At 40.8% G+C, this 19,975-nt stretch overlaps 1 protein-coding gene across 2 annotated transcripts in view; it reads left to right on the forward strand.

Moving 5' to 3' along the window:
• The window catches only part of LAMC1 (laminin subunit gamma 1), a 124,350-nt gene that overhangs the window by 92,716 nt on the left and 11,659 nt on the right, over positions 1-19,975 (forward strand). For both annotated transcript variants that reach the window (XM_027610544.2, XM_027610543.2), the window contains exons 9-21: positions 503-625; positions 717-906; positions 1,213-1,325; positions 3,324-3,545; positions 3,668-3,856; positions 9,413-9,658; positions 9,997-10,150; positions 10,757-10,899; positions 12,129-12,307; positions 13,410-13,566; positions 17,039-17,244; positions 17,684-17,763; positions 19,334-19,471. In XM_027610544.2, coding sequence (XP_027466345.2) covers positions 503-625; positions 717-906; positions 1,213-1,325; positions 3,324-3,545; positions 3,668-3,856; positions 9,413-9,658; positions 9,997-10,150; positions 10,757-10,899; positions 12,129-12,307; positions 13,410-13,566; positions 17,039-17,244; positions 17,684-17,763; positions 19,334-19,471 — 2,140 coding nt within the window. The remainder of the gene's footprint in view (positions 1-502; positions 626-716; positions 907-1,212; positions 1,326-3,323; positions 3,546-3,667; positions 3,857-9,412; positions 9,659-9,996; positions 10,151-10,756; positions 10,900-12,128; positions 12,308-13,409; positions 13,567-17,038; positions 17,245-17,683; positions 17,764-19,333; positions 19,472-19,975) is intronic.

Consider the following 19,975-nt stretch of genomic DNA (forward strand, 5'->3'; position numbering starts at 1 on the left):
AAAAAACATTTTTGTTTTTAAATGTATAAGATTTTTTTTTGTTTGGCTCTTTGGCTTTTTAATTATTTATTTATTTAAGATTTAATTTATTTATTTGAGAGAGAGAAAGCAGAGACAGAGAGTGAGAGGGAAAAGCAGACTCCCCGTCAAGCAGAGAGCCCGATGCCGGGCTTGATCCCAGGACCCTGGGATCATGACCTGAGCCGAAGGCAGACACTTACCTGACTCAGCCACCCAGGCGCCCCTGTTTGACTTTTTAATTTAATGAAAACATACATCTTTAGAATTTACTGTAGTATAAATTTATGTAAAATTAAAATATAGCTTGAGGGATACAGCATATACAGGTACTGCCCTAGGATCCATGTATTCAGAAATGAAGGTGAAGTAGTAAAATAAAGCTTTACTGGTGACTTCCTGTATATTTTCGTGGTGTATAGAGGACCTGAATTCAGGATGTTCACAGTGTGATGGCCCTTGTGTTTCCATCCTGTTCTTGCAGATGAAGATGGGTGGCGGGTGGAACAAAGGGACGGCTCTGAAGCGTCACTCGAGTGGTCCTCTGAGAGGCAGGACATCACCGTCCTCTCGGATAGCTACTTTCCTCGGTACTTCATTGCTCCGGGTAAGTAAGGCTGGGCAGCAGTCTGCCATGATGAGTGCTCCTGTTTACACTCTTTCTCACGCTCTTGCACATTACTGTGTCTGCTTTTCAGCGAAGTTCTTGGGCAAGCAGGTGTTGAGTTATGGTCAGAACCTCTCCTTCTCCTTTCGGGTGGACAGGCGAGACACTCGCCTCTCTGCAGAAGACCTGGTGCTCGAGGGAGCTGGCCTGAGAGTGTCTGTGCCCTTGATCGCTCAGGGCAATTCCTATCCGAGTGAGACCACTGTGAAATACGTCTTCAGGTAAGACAGTCTTCTTTGTGAAATCTGAGTTGACCAGAGTTATAAAAGTGGTTTCTTTACCTAAGCTTATCAGGCCTCAAACTGTTGAAGAAAAACGTCTGGGTTATAAAGGTGACTTTGGCAAAGGAAGCCTTCCCTTTATTTACTGTACCCTTTCCAGTTGTACTAAAAACCAACAGATCCCTTTCTGACTTGGTTAAATTGTCAGAGCATTGCCTTGTTGGCAGCATAAATGCCTAAGAAATGCTTTCTCAGCACTCAGAACTGTCCTGACAGAGGTTCACGTGGCCCCTTCTTTCTCCCTAGGCTCCATGAAGCAACCGATTACCCTTGGAGGCCTCCTCTTGCCCCTTTTGAATTTCAGAAGCTCCTAAACAATTTGACCTCTATCAAAATCCGTGGGACGTATAGTGAGAGAAGTAAGTTATGATATAATTCAAGAGCATTAAGATGATTAGGTAGAAGGATCCACACTAATGCAAAAGTTTATCTCTAAAGTCCCAATACTATAGCGCTGATCCTAAAGAAATGGAATGAATTGTTTCATTATATGTGAATTATGTATAAAAATAACGCATTTGTTTAACCATTTTCAAGGACCTGGAGAAGATTTGCTAAAATTAATAAATGGCATTGTTTTATAATGACTAAGCCTAATGAGGTGACTTTATATCTAAATAGAGCCTAAGAATCTTACATGTAATTCTACTGGCTCACATGCTTAACCTTTACTTTTTATTTATTGCTATGTAATTATCAAGCCCTTTAAACTATTGGCTAAATTATGAAAAATTATAAATTCCTGAGTGAAGGTTCATTATAATGTTAGATAAACACAGCTGTTTTCAGTATGCCTTTAAAATTATTTTCATATATATATATATATTTTTTTTTTTTTTTGGTAACAAGGACCTTTTCCTGTAGAAAGCTCAAGCTGTTTGGGTGGAGTCAGAGGGGTGGTGTGGCATTGTGAGTGGCATCTGCAGCATGGATGTGTTGGTTTTTGAGATGCCTATGTGAATATCCAGATGAAAACATCTTATAAGTTGTTAGAAATAGTGGTCTGGGGCTTAGGAATAAATTAGTACTGGAGATCTAGAATCAAAAGGTTGACTACCTATGGGCAATAATTTTTAAACTTGGAAATAAGACAAAAAATATAGAAAGAAAAAGTGTAACCCCAGAAACATAGTTATCTAAGGGCCATGCATTGAGACTCAAGGGAGAAAAAAGAATTTTAAGGAGGAGAAATTATTAAAGGGTTTATAAGGATGATGCCATTGGATTTTGGATCGGGGGACTAAGGAATCATTGGTGATTTTTTTTTTTTTAAGAAGTGTTAAAACTGAAGTTATGCTACAGTGCTTTGACAAGTAATTTGAAGGTGAAGTAGTAAAATAAAGCTTACTCTTTTAAGAAGTTTGGCTGTAAGAAGAAAAGAGGTGGATTATAATTCAAGAGTAGGGACAAGATTAGAAGAAGAGTACTTTTTAGAATGGGAGACTTAAGAATGGTTAGAATTGGAAGCATATTAGCCAATGGGTATATCTCATGACCTAACTGTTGACAAAATCCGTAAGTATATTAAAAGTAATTAAGTTCAAAGTAGTCATAGAAGAGATGTCCTTCAACCTGAGGTTGTCAATTTCTAAGAATTCTATACAAGGCATATATATATTTCATAACATAGGAAAATAATGATGATGTAATTAAAGACTGCCACTTGGTGGAATGTTCCTGCTGAGGCCATCACATGCCCTTTTGGGTTGGATGACCCATTGGTCTAAGCCAATTTATGGCTTCCTCTGCTTTTATTTTCTTCTAGAAGTAGGGAAGCATTGTGATACATGGCATACTGGCTTTGGAATAATTGCATATTTGCCAAAGTAGCCCTGAATATTAAAACTTGGTCACCAGTTTTTCCTATTTTATGCAGGGCAAAAAAGTATAATGAGTGGTGCTTGTTAGCAGGTGTTTTCCTTGCTTTCTTATCCCTGAACTCTATAGTCAGGGACTGCTTTTGTGGCAAAAGAACGAAAACACTGCTTAATGGCTACAGACGTAAACTCGTCTTGTCCCCTACATTCTCGCTCTGATCTCCTCTTGCCCCACAATATTGTCCAGTGCTTTTCCTTTTTCACACTGGTGATTGAGACAACTGTAAAATCCAACAGATCTGGTCGTGTGTGTGTTTAACGATGTGTTTGCTATCCCGCCTCTCCAGATACTTAGCACCAGGTACCCCATGACTGTCGTGAACGCTATTTTCTAGTTATCTCCTCCAATAGATGAGTTAAACTAATAGCTGATTGTCTCTGGAATTTTGTGTCTGATTACTCTTTAGCTTTATTAACTTTCTGTAAGCTTTTGGAAAACAACAGCTAGTTCAGTGACTCTCTTATCCACACCACACGCAGGTGCTGGATATTTGGATGATGTCACCCTAACAAGCGCTCGCCCGGGGCCTGGGGTGCCTGCCACTTGGGTGGAGTCCTGCACCTGTCCTGTGGGCTATGGAGGGCAGTTCTGTGAGATGTGCCTCTCGGGTTACAGAAGAGAAACTCCGAGTCTTGGGCCATACAGCCCATGTGTGCTTTGTACCTGCAACGGACATAGCAAGACCTGTGACCCTGAGACAGGTGAGACGAGCTTCTTGGGGGGCTGCGGGACCTAAGTCCTCTCCAGCGGATGAGCAGGGAAGTGCTCCTGGTCTTACCGGCTGGCTCACCTGCCTTTGTTCTCATACCCACTCTCCAAACAGGTGTTTGTGACTGCAGAGACAACACAGCTGGCCCCCACTGTGAGAAGTGTGGGGATGGGTTCTACGGAGATTCCACGTCGGGCACCGCCTCCGACTGTCGGCCCTGCCCGTGTCCTGGCGGCTCGAGCTGTGCCTCTGTCCCCAAGACGCAGGAGGTGGTGTGCACCAGCTGCCCTGCCGGCACCACCGGTCAGTCCACTCTTCCCATCTGCTCTCCGCGTTCCACCAGGCAAAAGTACCTCGGGACACAGAGCCTGGGGGTTTGCAGATTTTGTTTGTTTGTTTGGCTCAGTGATTATAGTTGTCCGAGCAGGCAAAAGTCTTGTATGAAATTTATTACGGATTCATAGAACACATATCAGATACAAAACATGGCCAGCCTATTTACGGCCACATACTTTTCTAAGCACCCTCCGCCTTCTGCCTCTGTAATCCTCACAACCCCATGAGGTGGGTGCTCCTGTTTTCCCCATGTGCCAGCCAAGAACACCGAGGCACGAGACATGAAGTTACTTGTCCCAGCTGCGTGGCTGGTCACTGGAGGAGCTCGTGACAACCCCCGTATGCTCTCCCACCTAGGATGAGAACCAACACTTGATTTTTAGTTTGTGGGGCTATTCTGGGATTCTTGATATAAAGTGGTAATTTGTAAATTCTTTAAATTGTTTCTGTTCTTTCAGTAGTCCTTTCAGTGCATCAGAGCCCATCACGTTTAGTAAGGAAAAGATGCTTTTATAGCTTTGGATAGACATCTGTTCCCATTCTCTGAGTTTCTTTCTTTTTGTTAATAACATAAAACTAGATCTTTCCTAGCTATTCAAGGAACTGTCATGCTGACTAAGGAGACCAAGGCTCACTGATGAGCATTCCTCTTTTTCCGTTGACTTTAGCTTCCATGTAATGGAGAGGTTCTGACTAGGCTTCTGATAGAACCCTTGACTCCGTTACATACTTTTTCTTCAAAAGATATTGCTGCCTGGAAATAAGTGAAACAGAAAAACCACTCAGCTAATAATTTGTATCTCTTGTACATCATCAAAACACTCTTTAATCCTTGGGAAACATCAAAATACCCCATCTTCCCTTTACTACTCCACTGACCCCACACTAAGCACAAGGTCTTTGCAACACAGAGAGATTCAATCATTTGCTTAAGGTAGTTGAGAAAATAAGGAGAAGCTAGTGTAGACTTTCAGATTTTTTTACTCTTTTCTTTGTGTATGTGTGTTTTAAAACAGTGGCCCAACAGAGGTTCACAGATGGAGTTCTCTGACCTGGTTCCCCACCACCCTCTGTTGCCTTCGCTGTCTCTGCTGCAGCGTCCTGGGCTGCTTGTAATCCATCAGATCAGCCAGACTGTATGTCCTGTTATGCACAGTTTTCTTTTTTTAGAATGCTTTACCCCACCTTGTTCCACCCAAACCTCCTGTTCTTGTTCAACTCCTATCTTTACCGTGGAGTTTGGTTGAAACATCACTTACCTTGTGCTATTACCTCAGGTTTTTAGGACCCTTTTTTACTCTGCTGCCACAGCATATAGCATCCCCCTTGCAGAATCTGCACCTAGATGTACTTAATATGACATGTGGATGAGAGAACCCTTGGCCATTCTGTTGTTCCACTGGGTAGACTGCAAGCCTAAAACTAAGTTAAGCATTGGAGATGTTCTCATGGCTATGCTGAATAATACAAATGGGGGAGTTGAGACTACTTGGGATACATAATGGAGAGATGGAGTGTACTGTAGGAGATCTTGCAAAATGTTGTAAACCTGTTAGTCTGTAACCAAATGTCTCTCACACAAGACTTGGGAGATATATTTGTTTTGTTAGTCATCACGTGACTTGAAGGGAACGAGCTATAGTGCTTCTTGCAGATGTTAATTAGGGTGTAGAGGTCCACGTGAAAACCAGCATAGACCCTGTGAAAGATGATGCCATTGCTCTTTAGTCCTATATCCTGCTTCCCTTTTTTCATAGCACGTTTTAACCACTTCATATTTTTCTATTTATTCATTTGTTTGTTGTCTATCTTCCCCCTCCTAACCCCTGTTAAGCTCCACGACAGCAGGGACTTTTGTCTGTTCTGTTGACTTTTGTATTCCTAACACCCAGAATAGCACCTGGCACGTATGCTTGTTGAATGAATGCAAATATTTTTTGGATAACGAACAGAGATTGCAGATAGAGGGTAAGATGTTCCTCATTTAGAAGACTATTGAAGAATAGGAATAGCTACCTATAGTCCCTGAGCTCTTCACACGTGGTATGCTTCATATTTGATCTTTAAAATGATCTTTTGAGGTAATAATAATAATAATGATACTCTTTTTTCATCACATTTATTTGAGTGCCTGGCTTTGGGAATGCAAAGATGAATAAGGATGGTCCCCACTCTTCCGGGGCTAAAAGTATAGAGGGAAACACAGGTAATTGTAAGGCCGTGTGGTTAGTTCAGGCAAAGGAATGCCTGAATATGTAAGAGGAGTAGAGGAGAAGAAACAACACCTCCCCCGGGGTTGGGAGGGGATGATAGGGAAAGCTAAGGCAAAAATAAAAAAAAAAGTACCTAACTTGCCCAAAGTCACATCCAGGACTTGGACCTACATCCTGGACTCTGAGACAAAAGAATAGGTTAGCTGTTGTTGCCAGAAGATACTTTGGTGTGAAAGCTTTCCATGAGCTCCCATGCAGCTCTGTTTTAGGTTTTCTACCAGATTAAAAAAAAAAAAAAAAAATTGTTTTATTCAAAACAGGTTTCAAGGCATTTTAAATATAGATCATATCTAGAATGGCTACGTGATCTGATGAAAAGCAAAACTGGCATGCTGTCCTAATCCTGGTCTGGAGAAGGATCTCGGGTGAGGGTCTGGTAACTGCATCAGAGACAAGAAGGGCCCGCGTAGCGCCCTGTCTCTTCCTCTTCTGGCCCGCCCTCAGCCACAGATTCTGTTCTCCTCACCAGTGGTTTCCATTTGCCAAATGCAGGGGTCAGTTTTCAGTCCTCCTCTGACCCTGTCTCTCAGCAACGTGGGATGCTGGTGACTGCTCGCTCCGCCCCAGACGTTTCTCCTCTCACCTGTGGGGACCCTGCCCCCTCTTGGGTCTCCTTCCTTTCCTCTTCTCTTGAGGCTCCTTTTATCACTTCTGATTCTCAGCCTGAGACTTCCGTGTCAACTTTATCTGTATTCTCCCCTCAGGTGAACAAATCTCATCTAGCTTCAAAAGCCTTTCTGTGCCTACTGAAAAATCTGCGTCTTGGGTCCCGACCATGCTCTCTCCCAAGCGCCAGCTACCTATACTTGCCGTCTCCGCTTGGCTGGTGGGCTGGAGGCCTTCCACTTGCCCCTGCCCATCCTTTCTTCTTTTCTCTCCACCCCGATGGGACCTGTATGCACTATATCACATGGGCCCTCCATTTGTTTTCAGGCAGCAGGAAGAGGGAGGAGGGGGGGGGCAGAGTATTTAGTCCAAGGCCCCTTCTCTGGGGGGGGTCCTTGTGGCTTAGTGACTTTCATCAAGGTTCTCAGCTCCTGATGCTAGCTTTCCCCAAACAGCCCTTTCTCACCTGAGGTTCCGGTTAACTGCTCGCTCCCCCCAGCCCCTGAGGCCCAGGTAATAGAGCCTGACAGTCACTACTCCCGGGGCTGCGCTGTCCCCCAGGATTGCTTACACCCTGCCCACACTCGTATAGATAGTATCTTTATTAAACTCTCTCCAGGTCTTGCTAATTTGAATGTGTCTATTTAATTTTCTGCTTGAGTCAGATGCTAAAGGCATCTCAAATTTAAGCAAATCCAAGCTAAATCTTTGATTTCTTTATTTTTCTCAACCCCAACTCTATCCTTCCCCAGTCTTGTTCATCTCAGGGAAAATACTACCATCCACCTAGTTGCTCCAGCTAGAAGCTAAAATCCTGGGCTTGTCCTTGATTCTGCTTTCTTTCATTTCCTGGAAGCAGTCAGCCAGCATGTGTGATGGACTCGATCTCACATCTGACTGCGTTTCACCGCCTCCATTTCATCACCCTGGTCCACACCACTGCGGTCTCTCACCTAGAATAGCCTCCTAATTGGTCTCCCTGCAGTCCATTCTCACACAGCAGCCAGGATAATCCTTTTAAAATGTAAATCAGGAGCACCTGGGTGGCTCTATCGGTTAAGCATCTGACTTTGGTTCAGGTCATGATCTTGGGGTCCTGGGATGAAAGCCTGCGTCAAGGTTCTGTGCTCAGCAAGGAGTCTGCTTCTCCCTCTCCCTCTGCCCCCTACTCATTTTCTTTCAAATAAAATCTTTAAAAAAAATGTAAATCGGGGCATATCACTTTATTTTTTTTAAGATTTTATTTATTTATTTGAAAGAGAGAGAGAATGAGAGAGAGCATATGAGAGGGGGGAGGGTCAGAGGGAGAAGCAGACTCCCCGCTGAGCAGGGAGCCCGATGCGGGACTCGATCCCGGGACTCCAGGATCATGACCTGAGCCGGAGGCAGTCGCTTAACCAACTGAGCCACCCAGGCGCCGGCATATCACTTTAAAAACCCTCAATATCACCTCATTGCACTTTAATATAAACCAGATTTTTTACTGTGACCTACAAGATTGGCTCTTACTATTTCCATAAGCTAATTGTGTTTTTCTGTAACATTCTTCCCTTGGATATTAGCATGACTGTTTTTTTTCCCTGTCTTTCCATCATCCCAGATCTCTCCACTCTACAGAGCTTTCTCTAACCACCCAATCTGAAGTAGTCCTTACCCTGTCATTCTATCATGTTGCTCTGTTTTGTTTAATTTGTTATGCTTATCCTGATCCAAAATAATCTTCTTATTTATATTGTCTGTGGATTGGTCTCCCCCAGCTATAGTGTAAGCTTCATGAGATTGGAGATCTTGTCCACCTGGTTCACTGCATCATCCTAACAACCTAGAACAGTGCCTGTGTATAAGAGATGCTCAGCAAATGTTCATTAAATGAGCAAATGAACAAACCTTTATTTCTCCAGAAAGCTTAAGCTAAGTCAGTCCCTATCAGCTACAAAGATATCAAGATTCCAACTTGAGCTAATAATAATGGGAAAGTGGAAAAGGAAAGAGGAGGAGCAGTGAGTATGGTGGAAAGAGTCCCGGATTCTAGCTGTTGGATTGTGGGCAAGCTATTTAACTTCTCTGGTCCCTTTGCTATAATAGAAGCTGGAGGCGAATGACAATCTCTAAGTTCTCTTCTAAGATGCTCTGATTCTGTCCTAATTGACACAGCTCCAACAAGGATTAGCACACGTCTTTTCTTTTTTAGGAAGATTGTCCTGCTTACTCTGCTGTATAGGAAACTTACGGTATTGAGTGGCACTTCATCTTTTTTAATATCATAAACGAAAACAAACATATGAATGTGCCATCCCTTGGGGCAAAAGAGGTTAATAAACCCTGAGCCTGACTCGTTCACAAAGCACTTTTAATGCATGATGTCAGTTAATCCTCAGGACAATTGAAGTGCAGTAGGCACAACAGGTGCTATCGTTCTAATAACAACATGGAAATGTGCCCAGAGTCCCTGCGTTGATCTGGCACAGTGCCAGGACTGCAGCCCAGGTCCTCTGCTCTCCTGGGCTGGTGCCCTGTCCACTGTGACACGTGGCCTCACATCTGATGGTTCACCTGGACTCTTTGTAACCAGACTGTTTGTGTCCAACAGCACCAGGAATGTCTGAGGTCTTTCTTTCCTAACATCAGATTGTCCCACGTGCAGGTAAAAGGTGTGAGCTCTGTGATGATGGCTACTTTGGAGACCCTCTGGGTAGACACGGCCCTGTGAGGCTTTGCCGCCTTTGTCAATGCAATGACAACATCGACCCCAATGCGGTTGGAAATTGTAATCGCTTGACAGGAGAATGCCTGAAATGCATCTATAACACTGCTGGCTTTTACTGTGACCGATGCAAAGATGGATTTTTTGGAAATCCCCTGGCTCCCAATCCAGCAGACAAATGCAAAGGTAATCTAGCCATCGGCCAGGTTCTGCCACTGTTGCGCTCATTTATTCTGAAAATTCATCGTGTGGTGTCTTTAAATATTTACAGATGTTTGGTCTAATACAGCACTATTCAATAGAAATGTAGTGTGAACCACTCATGTAAGTTAAGTTTTCTTGTAGACACATGAAAATAAAGAGAAAGAGGTGAAATTGACTTTAATCATATATTTTATTAACCCTAATATATCTCGAGACCAGCCACTTCACCTAAAGTCTGGAGAATCTATTTGTATTGTTTACATTTTCGTATTTCTCTCGGGTGATTCGCATCTCTTGCTGTCTCCATCTCCCCACCCTAGCCTGTGCGTGCAATCCCCACGGCACCTCGAAGCAGCAGAATAGCTGTAACCCTGTGACCGGGCAGTGTGAATGTCTGCCCCATGTGACCGGCCGGGACTGTGGAGCCTGTGAGCCTGGATTCTACAACCTGCAGAGCGGGCGGGGCTGTGAGAGGTGAGGCGCCAGGCACCGTTGCTGGAAGCACTCTGTGCTTGCCTTTTTTTTTTTTTTAATTGTGAGAGATGGATTTTTATGACTTACCCGTAACGGTAGCCTTGATTTTGTTTAGGAATTATTTGAGTGCCTCACTCGAGCAGAGCATGCTTAGGGGCAGTACCGGACAGTGGTACTGAGGCTACTGGGAGAGGCGAGTAGAACGAAGCTGCCCTGGCTGCGTCAGTCGCCCGAGCAACATTTCAAACACGGCATCTCGTGAGGTGCTTTCTGAGGCTCCCAGAGTCAGACCCTCCAGGCTCGCAGCCTGGGAATTTCTATTTTCAAAGCTCCTGCTGGTCAGCACCGAGGAGAGCCCCTTTGTAGTGGCTTTAGGAGTGGAATTAACCGTGTTGGTGGGTGAGGTTAGAAAAAGAGTTTCTGAGTAGAACTCATGAAAATTACTTGAACCTTAGGCACTTAATAACCCTTAACATTTTGTTTTAATAGCCCTTTAGATTGTTTTCTCATACAAATTACAGCAGTTCTGTGCTGACCAGGGGCCGGGGGAAGGTTTGCTGAGAGTCCATTTTTCTTACCGGAGAAACATCGTATGTTCACTTTCAGGTGCGACTGCCACGCATTGGGTTCCACCAATGGACAGTGTGACATCCACACTGGCCAATGTGAGTGCCAGCCTGGCGTCACGGGCCAGCACTGCGAGCGCTGTGAGGTCAACCACTTTGGGTTTGGACCCGAAGGCTGCAAACGTAAGGAGCTGGGAGCATAGAACTCTTAAGTCTTTCCCAATTCCCGTTAGAACCACAGACTTTGACAGTCAGAGCTGGACCTAAGTCCTCACAGATGCTTCAGTCAGTGAATATTCTCCTTTTCTAAAACTGGGGGAGAGCTTCTCTAGTTCCTTTGCAGCCACCTTATTTACATCTTCTTGGATTGTATTTCTGCTTTTTCCAGTCTCTTGTCTTTCCAAGGAAGGTCTCCCTTTGATTACCGGGCTTTCCCACTGTGCTTAATGAAACATTTTTATTGATCACATTCTTAGAGCAGATAATGAGACAGTGAGAGACTCTGTTTACAACTTACTTGGTGGTTGACTTACTGGCTGCAGTCGCTTCCCACCCTTGGGGCCCTTTTGGTACGGTTACATCTACACATCTGCTTCTCCTTGGCGTAAACACTTGCTGGAATTAGGCCTCAGAACAGTTTGGTGTTTTGCTTTTTGAATTCCTTCATTTCTCCTGTGGAATGTAGCATAAATCATTGACCCAGTTCAGAGAACAAAGCAAGTAAACAAACTATAAAATAATGCAAAATATGTATTAGCATTTGGGTTTTCTAGTTCCTTAGTGAAAGAAGTATTAAACAGCAGAGAGTTGAAGGTAGAGTTCTTGAAGTGCATAAAAAGGCATTGATTAGTTTAATAGACTAATTTCTATAATTACTAAGTAACATGAAATGTGTCCCCTCAGAGATGATGCACATTGTACTTTATTAAAACTCACTTTTGCCTAACATAATGTAATAAAATAAAATTAATAATGACAATAATAAAAGAAGAAAATTAGTGGCAGACCAACATCAGAAGAGGAGGAGAACTGACATTAAACCTGAGATAAAAGTACAGAACTGAATTCTCATTAGTGGAATAATAAAATGTTTTCCTTATAATGCAAAAGTATTTCAAACTTCACTACATTGTTTATAGAAATATTTGTCATATACTGAATGTGATTCTAATCTTCACTGAAGATCTTTTAAAGTTTTTTAAAATGTAAAAAAAATCACTTTTGCTTTAAAAATTTTTGTTTTCTCTACCGAGCAGACTTAACCGTTCGAATTCTCATAATTTGGCCTGTTTTTCAAAAAAAATCTATGTATAATGAGAGTACCATCAGCTTATTGATATCAGTGTGGGTTAAAAGGCAATGCAATCTTCCTTCCTTTCTCTGTCATAGACTCTTCTTACTTTATTCTGCAGCCTGTGACTGTCATCCTGAGGGATCTCTTTCACTCCAGTGCAAAGATGATGGTCGCTGTGAATGTAAACAGGGTTTTGTGGGAAATCGCTGTGACCAATGTGAAGAGAACTATTTCTATAATCGGTCTTGGCCTGGCTGCCAGGAGTGTCCAGCATGTTACCGGCTGGTGAAGGATAAGGTGAGCTGTCAACAGGGCATTCGCTCATTCATTCATTTATTCATTCAGTAGACATTGAATGGGTACTTCCTGTGCACTGAGCTCTAGAGAACAAATAATGAACAAGATAGGCATGGCCCTGTCCTCAAAGACTTATGTTCCAGTTGGGAGACAAATAATAAAAATTAAATAAAGACATACTAACTGAGATGAGCACCAGAAAGAATACAAACAGAGAATAACTGGGAGAACTACTTTATGTAAGTCCTCTCTAAGGACATTGGTTTAAGGTGAGATCTTAAGAATAAGAGGGAACAAGCCTAATGAGAAGTGATGGGTAGGCTATTCCAGGCAAAGGGAATATAGGGTACAAAGGTCTCAAAGGTGGATCGTGTCTGGAGCCTCCTGATTGAGGAGGGAGTGGTTTGTGATAAGACCGGAGAGGTTGTCATACCATGACATACCATGTCAACCATGGTAAGGGATTTAGATTTTAGTCCAAATCTAGCATGAATGCGCTGACGCGTTTTCAGCTAGGAAATCCAGTTTATATTTTAAGAAGAACACTCTGACTGCTATGTGAAGAATGATGGTTAGGAATGGGGCAAAAGGGCAAGCCTGGATTGAATTGGGTAAGTATGTGTGATTGGCGGGGGAGGGGGCAAGCATAGAGAAAGAGAATCACCAAGGGTGCCTCTTGGGTTTTTTGCTTAAGGTAGCTGGAGGCATTGTTTATTGAAATGGAGATGACTCAGGGGAAACAGATTTAAGAGAAGAAAAGAGTACAGTCTTGGGTGTTGAGTTGAGATTCCCATCCGAGAGCTGAGTGGAGATATCAGGAAAGCAATCTAAAATGCAAGGGAGAGGTCAGAACTAGAGAATCCTCAACAAGTAGTGTTTAATGTCAAAGGAATGGGCTTGATAGTTTTTCTCTTGAAGCCAGAGAAATAAAGAAAAACTACCTATGTTATCTGTTTAAAAGTAGATATATGTGGAGTATGTAGACCTACATATTTATAGAGTGAGCACCCTTTTGATGATCATTCCTGCAGGGAGTACAGCTGAGTTCTTCAGGAATGTTTATATGTGCTAACTTTCCCTTTTCTTCCTTCATTATGTCCAGGTTGCTGATCATCGAGTGAAACTCCAGGAATTAGAGAATCTCATAGCAAACCTTGGAACTGGGGAAGAGGTGGTGACAGATCAAGCCTTTGAGGACAGACTAAAGGACGCGGAGAGAGAAGTTATGGACCTCCTTCGAGAGGCCCAGGATGTCAAAGGTAAACATGTTAAAACACTGGGTAACTTCTGCCAGATGGCTCAGTCTCTAGACATGGCTCCTAGTTCAAGGTTATTTAGTATGGCATTATAAAATTCTTCCTCAATTTTTTAAACTGTTTGTAGAATCTGAATTTTTTTAAACAATATGTGAAAATACAAGAACTTGTTTTAAGATACAGTAAGCAAAAATAATTCTCCCAACACATCAGAAACTATTAAATGCTAAAATTCCAAGTGTATAAATCTGTTCCATTACAAAGTGTTTTAAAACAGTTTTTAAAAATCATGAAAGGTATGCATTTTGGGTGCGCATTATTTTAAGTTGAAAATTTGAACTTGGATTCTTCTGTCAGTCTACTGAGTGAGAATTTATTTTACGCACTGCTTTATTTCCTTAGAAAGGACCCTCATAAGGAAAAATTGTAGTCTTCAAGTATTGACCAAACAGCTAGATACTAAATATATGACACCTGATATTTATGAAAGATTAGGAATTAGTGCCTGCTTATGAAATTTTCTGCTTAATAAGTGAACAAATGTGCTAATAACATCATGTAAAAGCATATATTTTATATTATATGCATATTTAATGTCCTTTGCAATTGTGTTGCTCCTCTGTACTTTATCCGATGAGACTGATGATAATAAGCAGAGGAATTGGCTTAAGATTTAGAAAACAGTTTATTTTAAAATACTTTAAAGGAACCTGAATTTGTGAAACTTTGAAAGTAAGAAGAAGTTATTTTACATTATTAACATGCTTTTTAAATCACTTTTTAAAAAAGATTATTTATTTGAGAGAGAGCAAGCAAGAGCAAGCTAGCAGAGGGAAGGACAGAGGGAGAGAGAGAGAATCTCCAGCAGACTCCGTGCTGAGTGTGGAGCCTGACATGGGGCTCAATCTCACAATCCTCAGGTCATGACTTGAGCCAAAATTGAGTTGGACGCTCAACCAGTGGAGCCACCCAGGCACCCCTTAAATCACTTTAACATTTTATTTTTATCACTTACTCTGAATTAAGCTTTTTTTTCTAAATTTGGACAAATCCTTTTCTACACTGACTGAGGGCCTATAGTATACCAGGCATTGTGCTAAACACCAGTAATGAGAAGATAAATAAGACTGTGCTCCTTCTATCCAAGTACTCACAACCTGGCTGAGGTCACTTTTGTTTAGGGGCTTTCCACTCATAGTAAATGTTCATTAACTTTAGGACACCTGGGACCACAATGATTGACCTCTTTATTGAGTTTATGAATCTACCCATTTGGAGTTAGGTCTTCCTGTCAGAGTATAGGTCAACAGAAATTAAGTATATTACTTATTTCTTACTGTAGATATCCCTAATATATGTAATTTTGATTTTATAAAATTATTAAAGTGAAGAAGGAAGTAATGAGATGCATCTGGTTTTGGCCAGTTTAATTTTTTATATGAGCATCAGAAATTGTTTTATAAGGTAAATTTTTAGAAATTGAAAAATAAAATGAGGGGTCAGTAGTTTATATTAACTTTAGTTGTGTGTTTGTCTTTTGTGTTGTTGTTACATTTTAAGTGTTAAACACAGATTAAGAAGAATTTAAATGTTTCCTGTTCTGTGTCAACACTAGTGTTTTTTTTAGGATGTTCAATTGTTGGCAAAACCTTTTGACACACAGTTTTCCACTAATGTATTCTCTTGTAACAACAAATTCACATCTGTCCTGCCATATACACTGAAGAATCAAATGTGGGGTTATCTTTAAGTGCTGCTCAGTCCACCTGAGAGCTGGGGTCTGGCACGTAGCTCTGGTGCCCACACCATGAGCACATGGGAATAGTCAAGAGGCCAGAAAGGGAAGTCAGCCAGCACTGTTCCTCATCTTGGTGCAGCCCCAGCTACGTCTAGCTTCCTTTGGCCATAATGACCACCTACTTTCCTCTACCCAAGCTGGTGATTCCATCGGACAGAAGCTTTGACAAAAACCATGGATGTCAGTACCTCCCCTTGAGCCACTTGAAAGGTGGGAACATAATGGGCTGCAGCTTCTCATAGCTCGGGGAGCACCATAGTGAGGCTAGGGTTAAAGTCTACTCCCACTAAGACTTGATTCATGGAGTTCCTGGCTGACCTTTCTTACTTGGGTTCAAACTAGCCAAGAATAAGAGTATCTCCACAATGATTTATCCTTTCAAACTATCCCTGAGTATTTATTTGTAGTTTAAACTTGTGTTTATTCTGCAGCTTTAAAAGGAGATTATATGGTGCAATTAGGTTTTGCAATTTGAAGGCATTTGAAGTGATCCTACCAGTTAGATTATCTATTCTCTTTTCAGTTACTGATGTTTCTCTAAAGAGCTGGCTGGAGAGATTGGTATCTGTTACATTCCTGACGGTCTAAAGGAAAGGGGTTTTCATAACTTCAGTGGCTGCTTATGCTTCTTGGGTCTAAATGAGTTTCTACAGTTTCAACTTTTTTTTGGTCTTTTGTTATTTTCTTAAAAATCTTTAGATTATCAAAGAATTGTCTAATCATTCAAGCAGGGCCACTGTGTATAGTTAGGCGAGTTTCTCACTGCACCAACTTTGCATGTGTATTTGATGGCCCTGCTTACAAGATGCTATTTTCCAAACTTATATTCATCTTTATCGATCTCTAACTTTGACCTCTCATCTTTTTCACATTCCTTGGAAAATTTAAACGCGAACTCTGAGCATTTTGCTGAAATAAGAACTGATTGATTTTGAATAGGACTTAATGGTTCTTGTATGTGAATATACTCTCATGACCTATGAGAATTTTAATAATGACAGAATTATATTTACACAGGTGTATATTTATCTTTTTATTTATTAAGACCCAGGTATGAGATTTAAGTTGAATGGGCATAATCAATAAAGAACAATTTGCAGAACTATTCAAAAGCAGAACTCAGTATGAAAGAAATTACCTGGCTCTGCCAGGGGGTAGGGGTGGGGGGCAGCAAGGGTCTGTGTTTAGTCTTGTATTTAGTTTAAAATACAAAATGAATTTAATTTTCCGTACTTCAACATCTATTTTGAACCTAGATTTTTTCCTAGTTTAGAAAAATGTCCAGCTGTCAGGGCTGATAGTTCTTTCAATAACATTGTATTTTTATGATTAAATCTGGCATGTGCTGGAACATCAAAGCTTTCCTTCCTCAGCCATTTCTTGGGTGTCTCCTCTTTGCCAGTCACTGTGTAAGACTGGGGATATAGTGATGAGTAAGAAAGAGAAGCTGGTAGTCCAGTGGGACAGACAGGCACACAATTGGAGACAGTCTGATAAATATAACAGGGGAGGTACTACTGGGCACAGTAAGGACTGACCAGTTCTGCCAATGGGCTTAGGGAAAGCTTATCAGAAAGATCTGTGTTTGGAAGAATAAAGTTGTGCCTCAGATTTCATGTGCGATATGTACCCCCCCTTCAGATAATTTATGGACTTTCTTCTGCAATGCCATTGCAGATATAGACCAGAATTTGATGGACCGCCTCCAGAGAGTGAATAACACCTTATCCAGCCAAATTAGCCGTTTACAGAATATCCGCAACACCATTGAAGAGACTGGAAACTTGGCTGAGCAAGCACGTGCCAGGGTAGAGAGCACAGAGCAGTTGATTGAAATTGCGACCCGAGAACTTGAGAAAGCAAAGATTGCTGTTGCCAACGTGGTGAGTGATTGGGAAGGTGTGAGGTTGGGGTGCAGGCGTCCCCTGGTACTTTGTAGCAAGTCTCTTACTGTCCAGAGAATGCTTCAGCTAAATTGACTCTTTGTGTCTTTTTGTCTCTAAACATGGAGCAAGAAAGCCAGGTTGCTCAAAGTTGCCATTAAATAGTTATCACAAATTGGATAACAACCAAAGGACATCTGGGTCCTTTCTCTAGCTTTGTTCCTTCTATGGCACTAGTCAGTTTAAACTTCCTTTATCCTTTGATGAAAATAGAAACAGTAATCTGTAGCCAAGGATGCTAAATATTAGTGAAGGATCTTTCAATCAAGGAGACATTCTTTTTGCTAAATAACACTAATACAAATTTGGTTTTGACACTTGTATTAAATTTAAATAATTCAGTCCTTTGAGATTAGTGCTCTTTTTATTTCTTCTTCAGTCAATCACTCAGCCAGAGTCTACAGGGGACCCAAACAACATGACTCTTTTGGCAGAAGAGGCACGAAAGCTTGCTGAACGGTAACCTCCAGATCCCTGTGTCTTAATGGTTAAGCTATAACTTTCCTTACATGTGTACATGTTGTCCCCTCCTTTACCCACAAACACTTCACATATAACCTACTTTTGTAAAGTTGGCTCTTTTCTGAAACGTTATTGGCTGTGTGTACTCTTTTCTTGTCTCTCCTTTGAAATCAGAATATTTACTTTGAATATTTGAACATGATGCTTTGGAGGGAAATTATATTTGCACGTCTCAGAGAAAACCATAACATTTTTAGATTTTTAATTTCAAAACCTTAAAGTTGATAACTAAGAAGCTCAGTTGAATTTAGTTATATTTTTAATTTTTAAAATTAATTTTTAACAAAAATGTTTCACTCTCAGATTTTAATAGAAAATGTTTACAAACCCATAGTACCTTTGAAAATCAGCCCAAGAAAACAGACCATTTCATTCCTCATTTTTTTTGAGATTTTTAAAATTATTAAGTATAAGGTAGTTTCTTAGGAAAAACTTGTAAGAGAGCATTAAATTGAAAAAATTTGTTAAAGTAGTTGCTAGAATGTAGGCTTCACGAAGGCAGGTATTTTTGTGTGTTTCATTTACTACTAAAGTTCTAATACCTCAAACAATGGGATAATAGTAAGTACTCAGTAAATGTTTGTTGAATGAATTGCAGAACGGAGCTAGTAGACCTCATGGGTGTGGGATTCTTAAGTAAGCCCAACCTTAAACTTTTAGTCTCATTGTTTAGAGCAATTACTTTGGCTTCTTGCTTTAACATGTGCTCTCTTTCTATTTTTTGCAAATGGAAATGGGTGAGTTGTATCATTTAGTTCATGGAACATTCATGGTTTCATAGCTGGATTTTCTGATGAAAAGAAGATAGCTGAAAACATACAGAAAACTCCTAAGGAAATTAGGTCTTGAAACTAAAGTAATTCTGGTGTCTTTCATACAGGAATTTTGAAAGAAACCTTTATTGTAACGAAAACGAATGGGCACACGCTACAGTGTGACACTGTAATATGAAATTTTAGAGCTGAAAAAACCTTAGCAGTTCCTCAGCTGAAATTTGCATTATTTGGCTGGATTCCCTGTTGACATGTTGCTTTCCATTTGGTGTCAGGCTGCTTTTCCTGTCAGTAATTAGGTTATATGTGAGAAGTCTGAATAGTTGGAGGCTGTTTCAAGACTATGTAGTAACTGAACCAGAGTGAAGATTAAACATTAGGTCTGGGGTTCATGTTTATGTCTAGACGAGTTCTTGCTAGCATACATGGTCTTATAGATAAATTATTCTTAAATGATTTTATTTAGAAGTAATTTTTTGAAGAAATATAGACATTTGCCCCTATAAACTTTATAGGAAAATACCATTTTTTTTCAGATTGTAGAATGCTATTGTAAACTTAGCCCCACTGAAATGTTTGCAAAATTCCAAATTTATAAGAGTTTTTCAATATTTATAGAGCTCTGTCCATGTTAGTATATGTATATAAAATAAGGTAAGCATTACCTAAATGCTTCCTCTTTCCCTATTAAATAGTTCTGTTTCGTGGCTTATTTTTTCTTTTACATTATACAGCCATAAACAAGAAGCTGATGATATCGTAAGAGTGGCAAAGACAGCTAATGATACATCAACTGAGGCATATAATCTGCTTTTGAGAACACTGGCAGGAGAGAACCAAACAGCACTTGAGATTGAAGAGCTTAATAGAAAGTGAGTGTCATTTAAAAGTGGCTTATGGCCCTTCAGTTTTTCTTGTAAGTAGCACCGGTTCAATGAAAAATTAAATGTTGTTGGATTCAGAGGATGCATTCATGCAGTAAGATTTCTTTTGTTAATCATGCTTTTGAAATGGTGCAGTAATTAGAGCAGGGGCTGGAGAGCCGCAGAGGTTTTATTCATTCCAGTTCCTGTAACTACACACAAAGGTAACAAGACTAGCCATGATACTTAAATTTCTGCATAAATGAAAAAAGTGTCATAGAGTCAGTAGAGAAAATATACTTGAGCTACACATATTTCAAAGGTGTCCAAAATCAGAAATATGCAGTAATCATATGGTATAAATAGAAGTGACGAGATGAAATCTAAATTTAAGCTGTGTTGGTATTAAATAATAGCATTTTCTTTGAGGTTTTAGGGAATTCTGTTGCAGTGATTTGAACCAGAATGAATGTGGTTAACATGAAGATGCCCAAAGCAACCAAGTTTTTCGTT

Source organism: Zalophus californianus, chromosome 10 (genome assembly GCF_009762305.2).
Source record: "Zalophus californianus isolate mZalCal1 chromosome 10, mZalCal1.pri.v2, whole genome shotgun sequence".
Classification (NCBI taxonomy): domain Eukaryota; kingdom Metazoa; phylum Chordata; class Mammalia; order Carnivora; family Otariidae; genus Zalophus; species Zalophus californianus.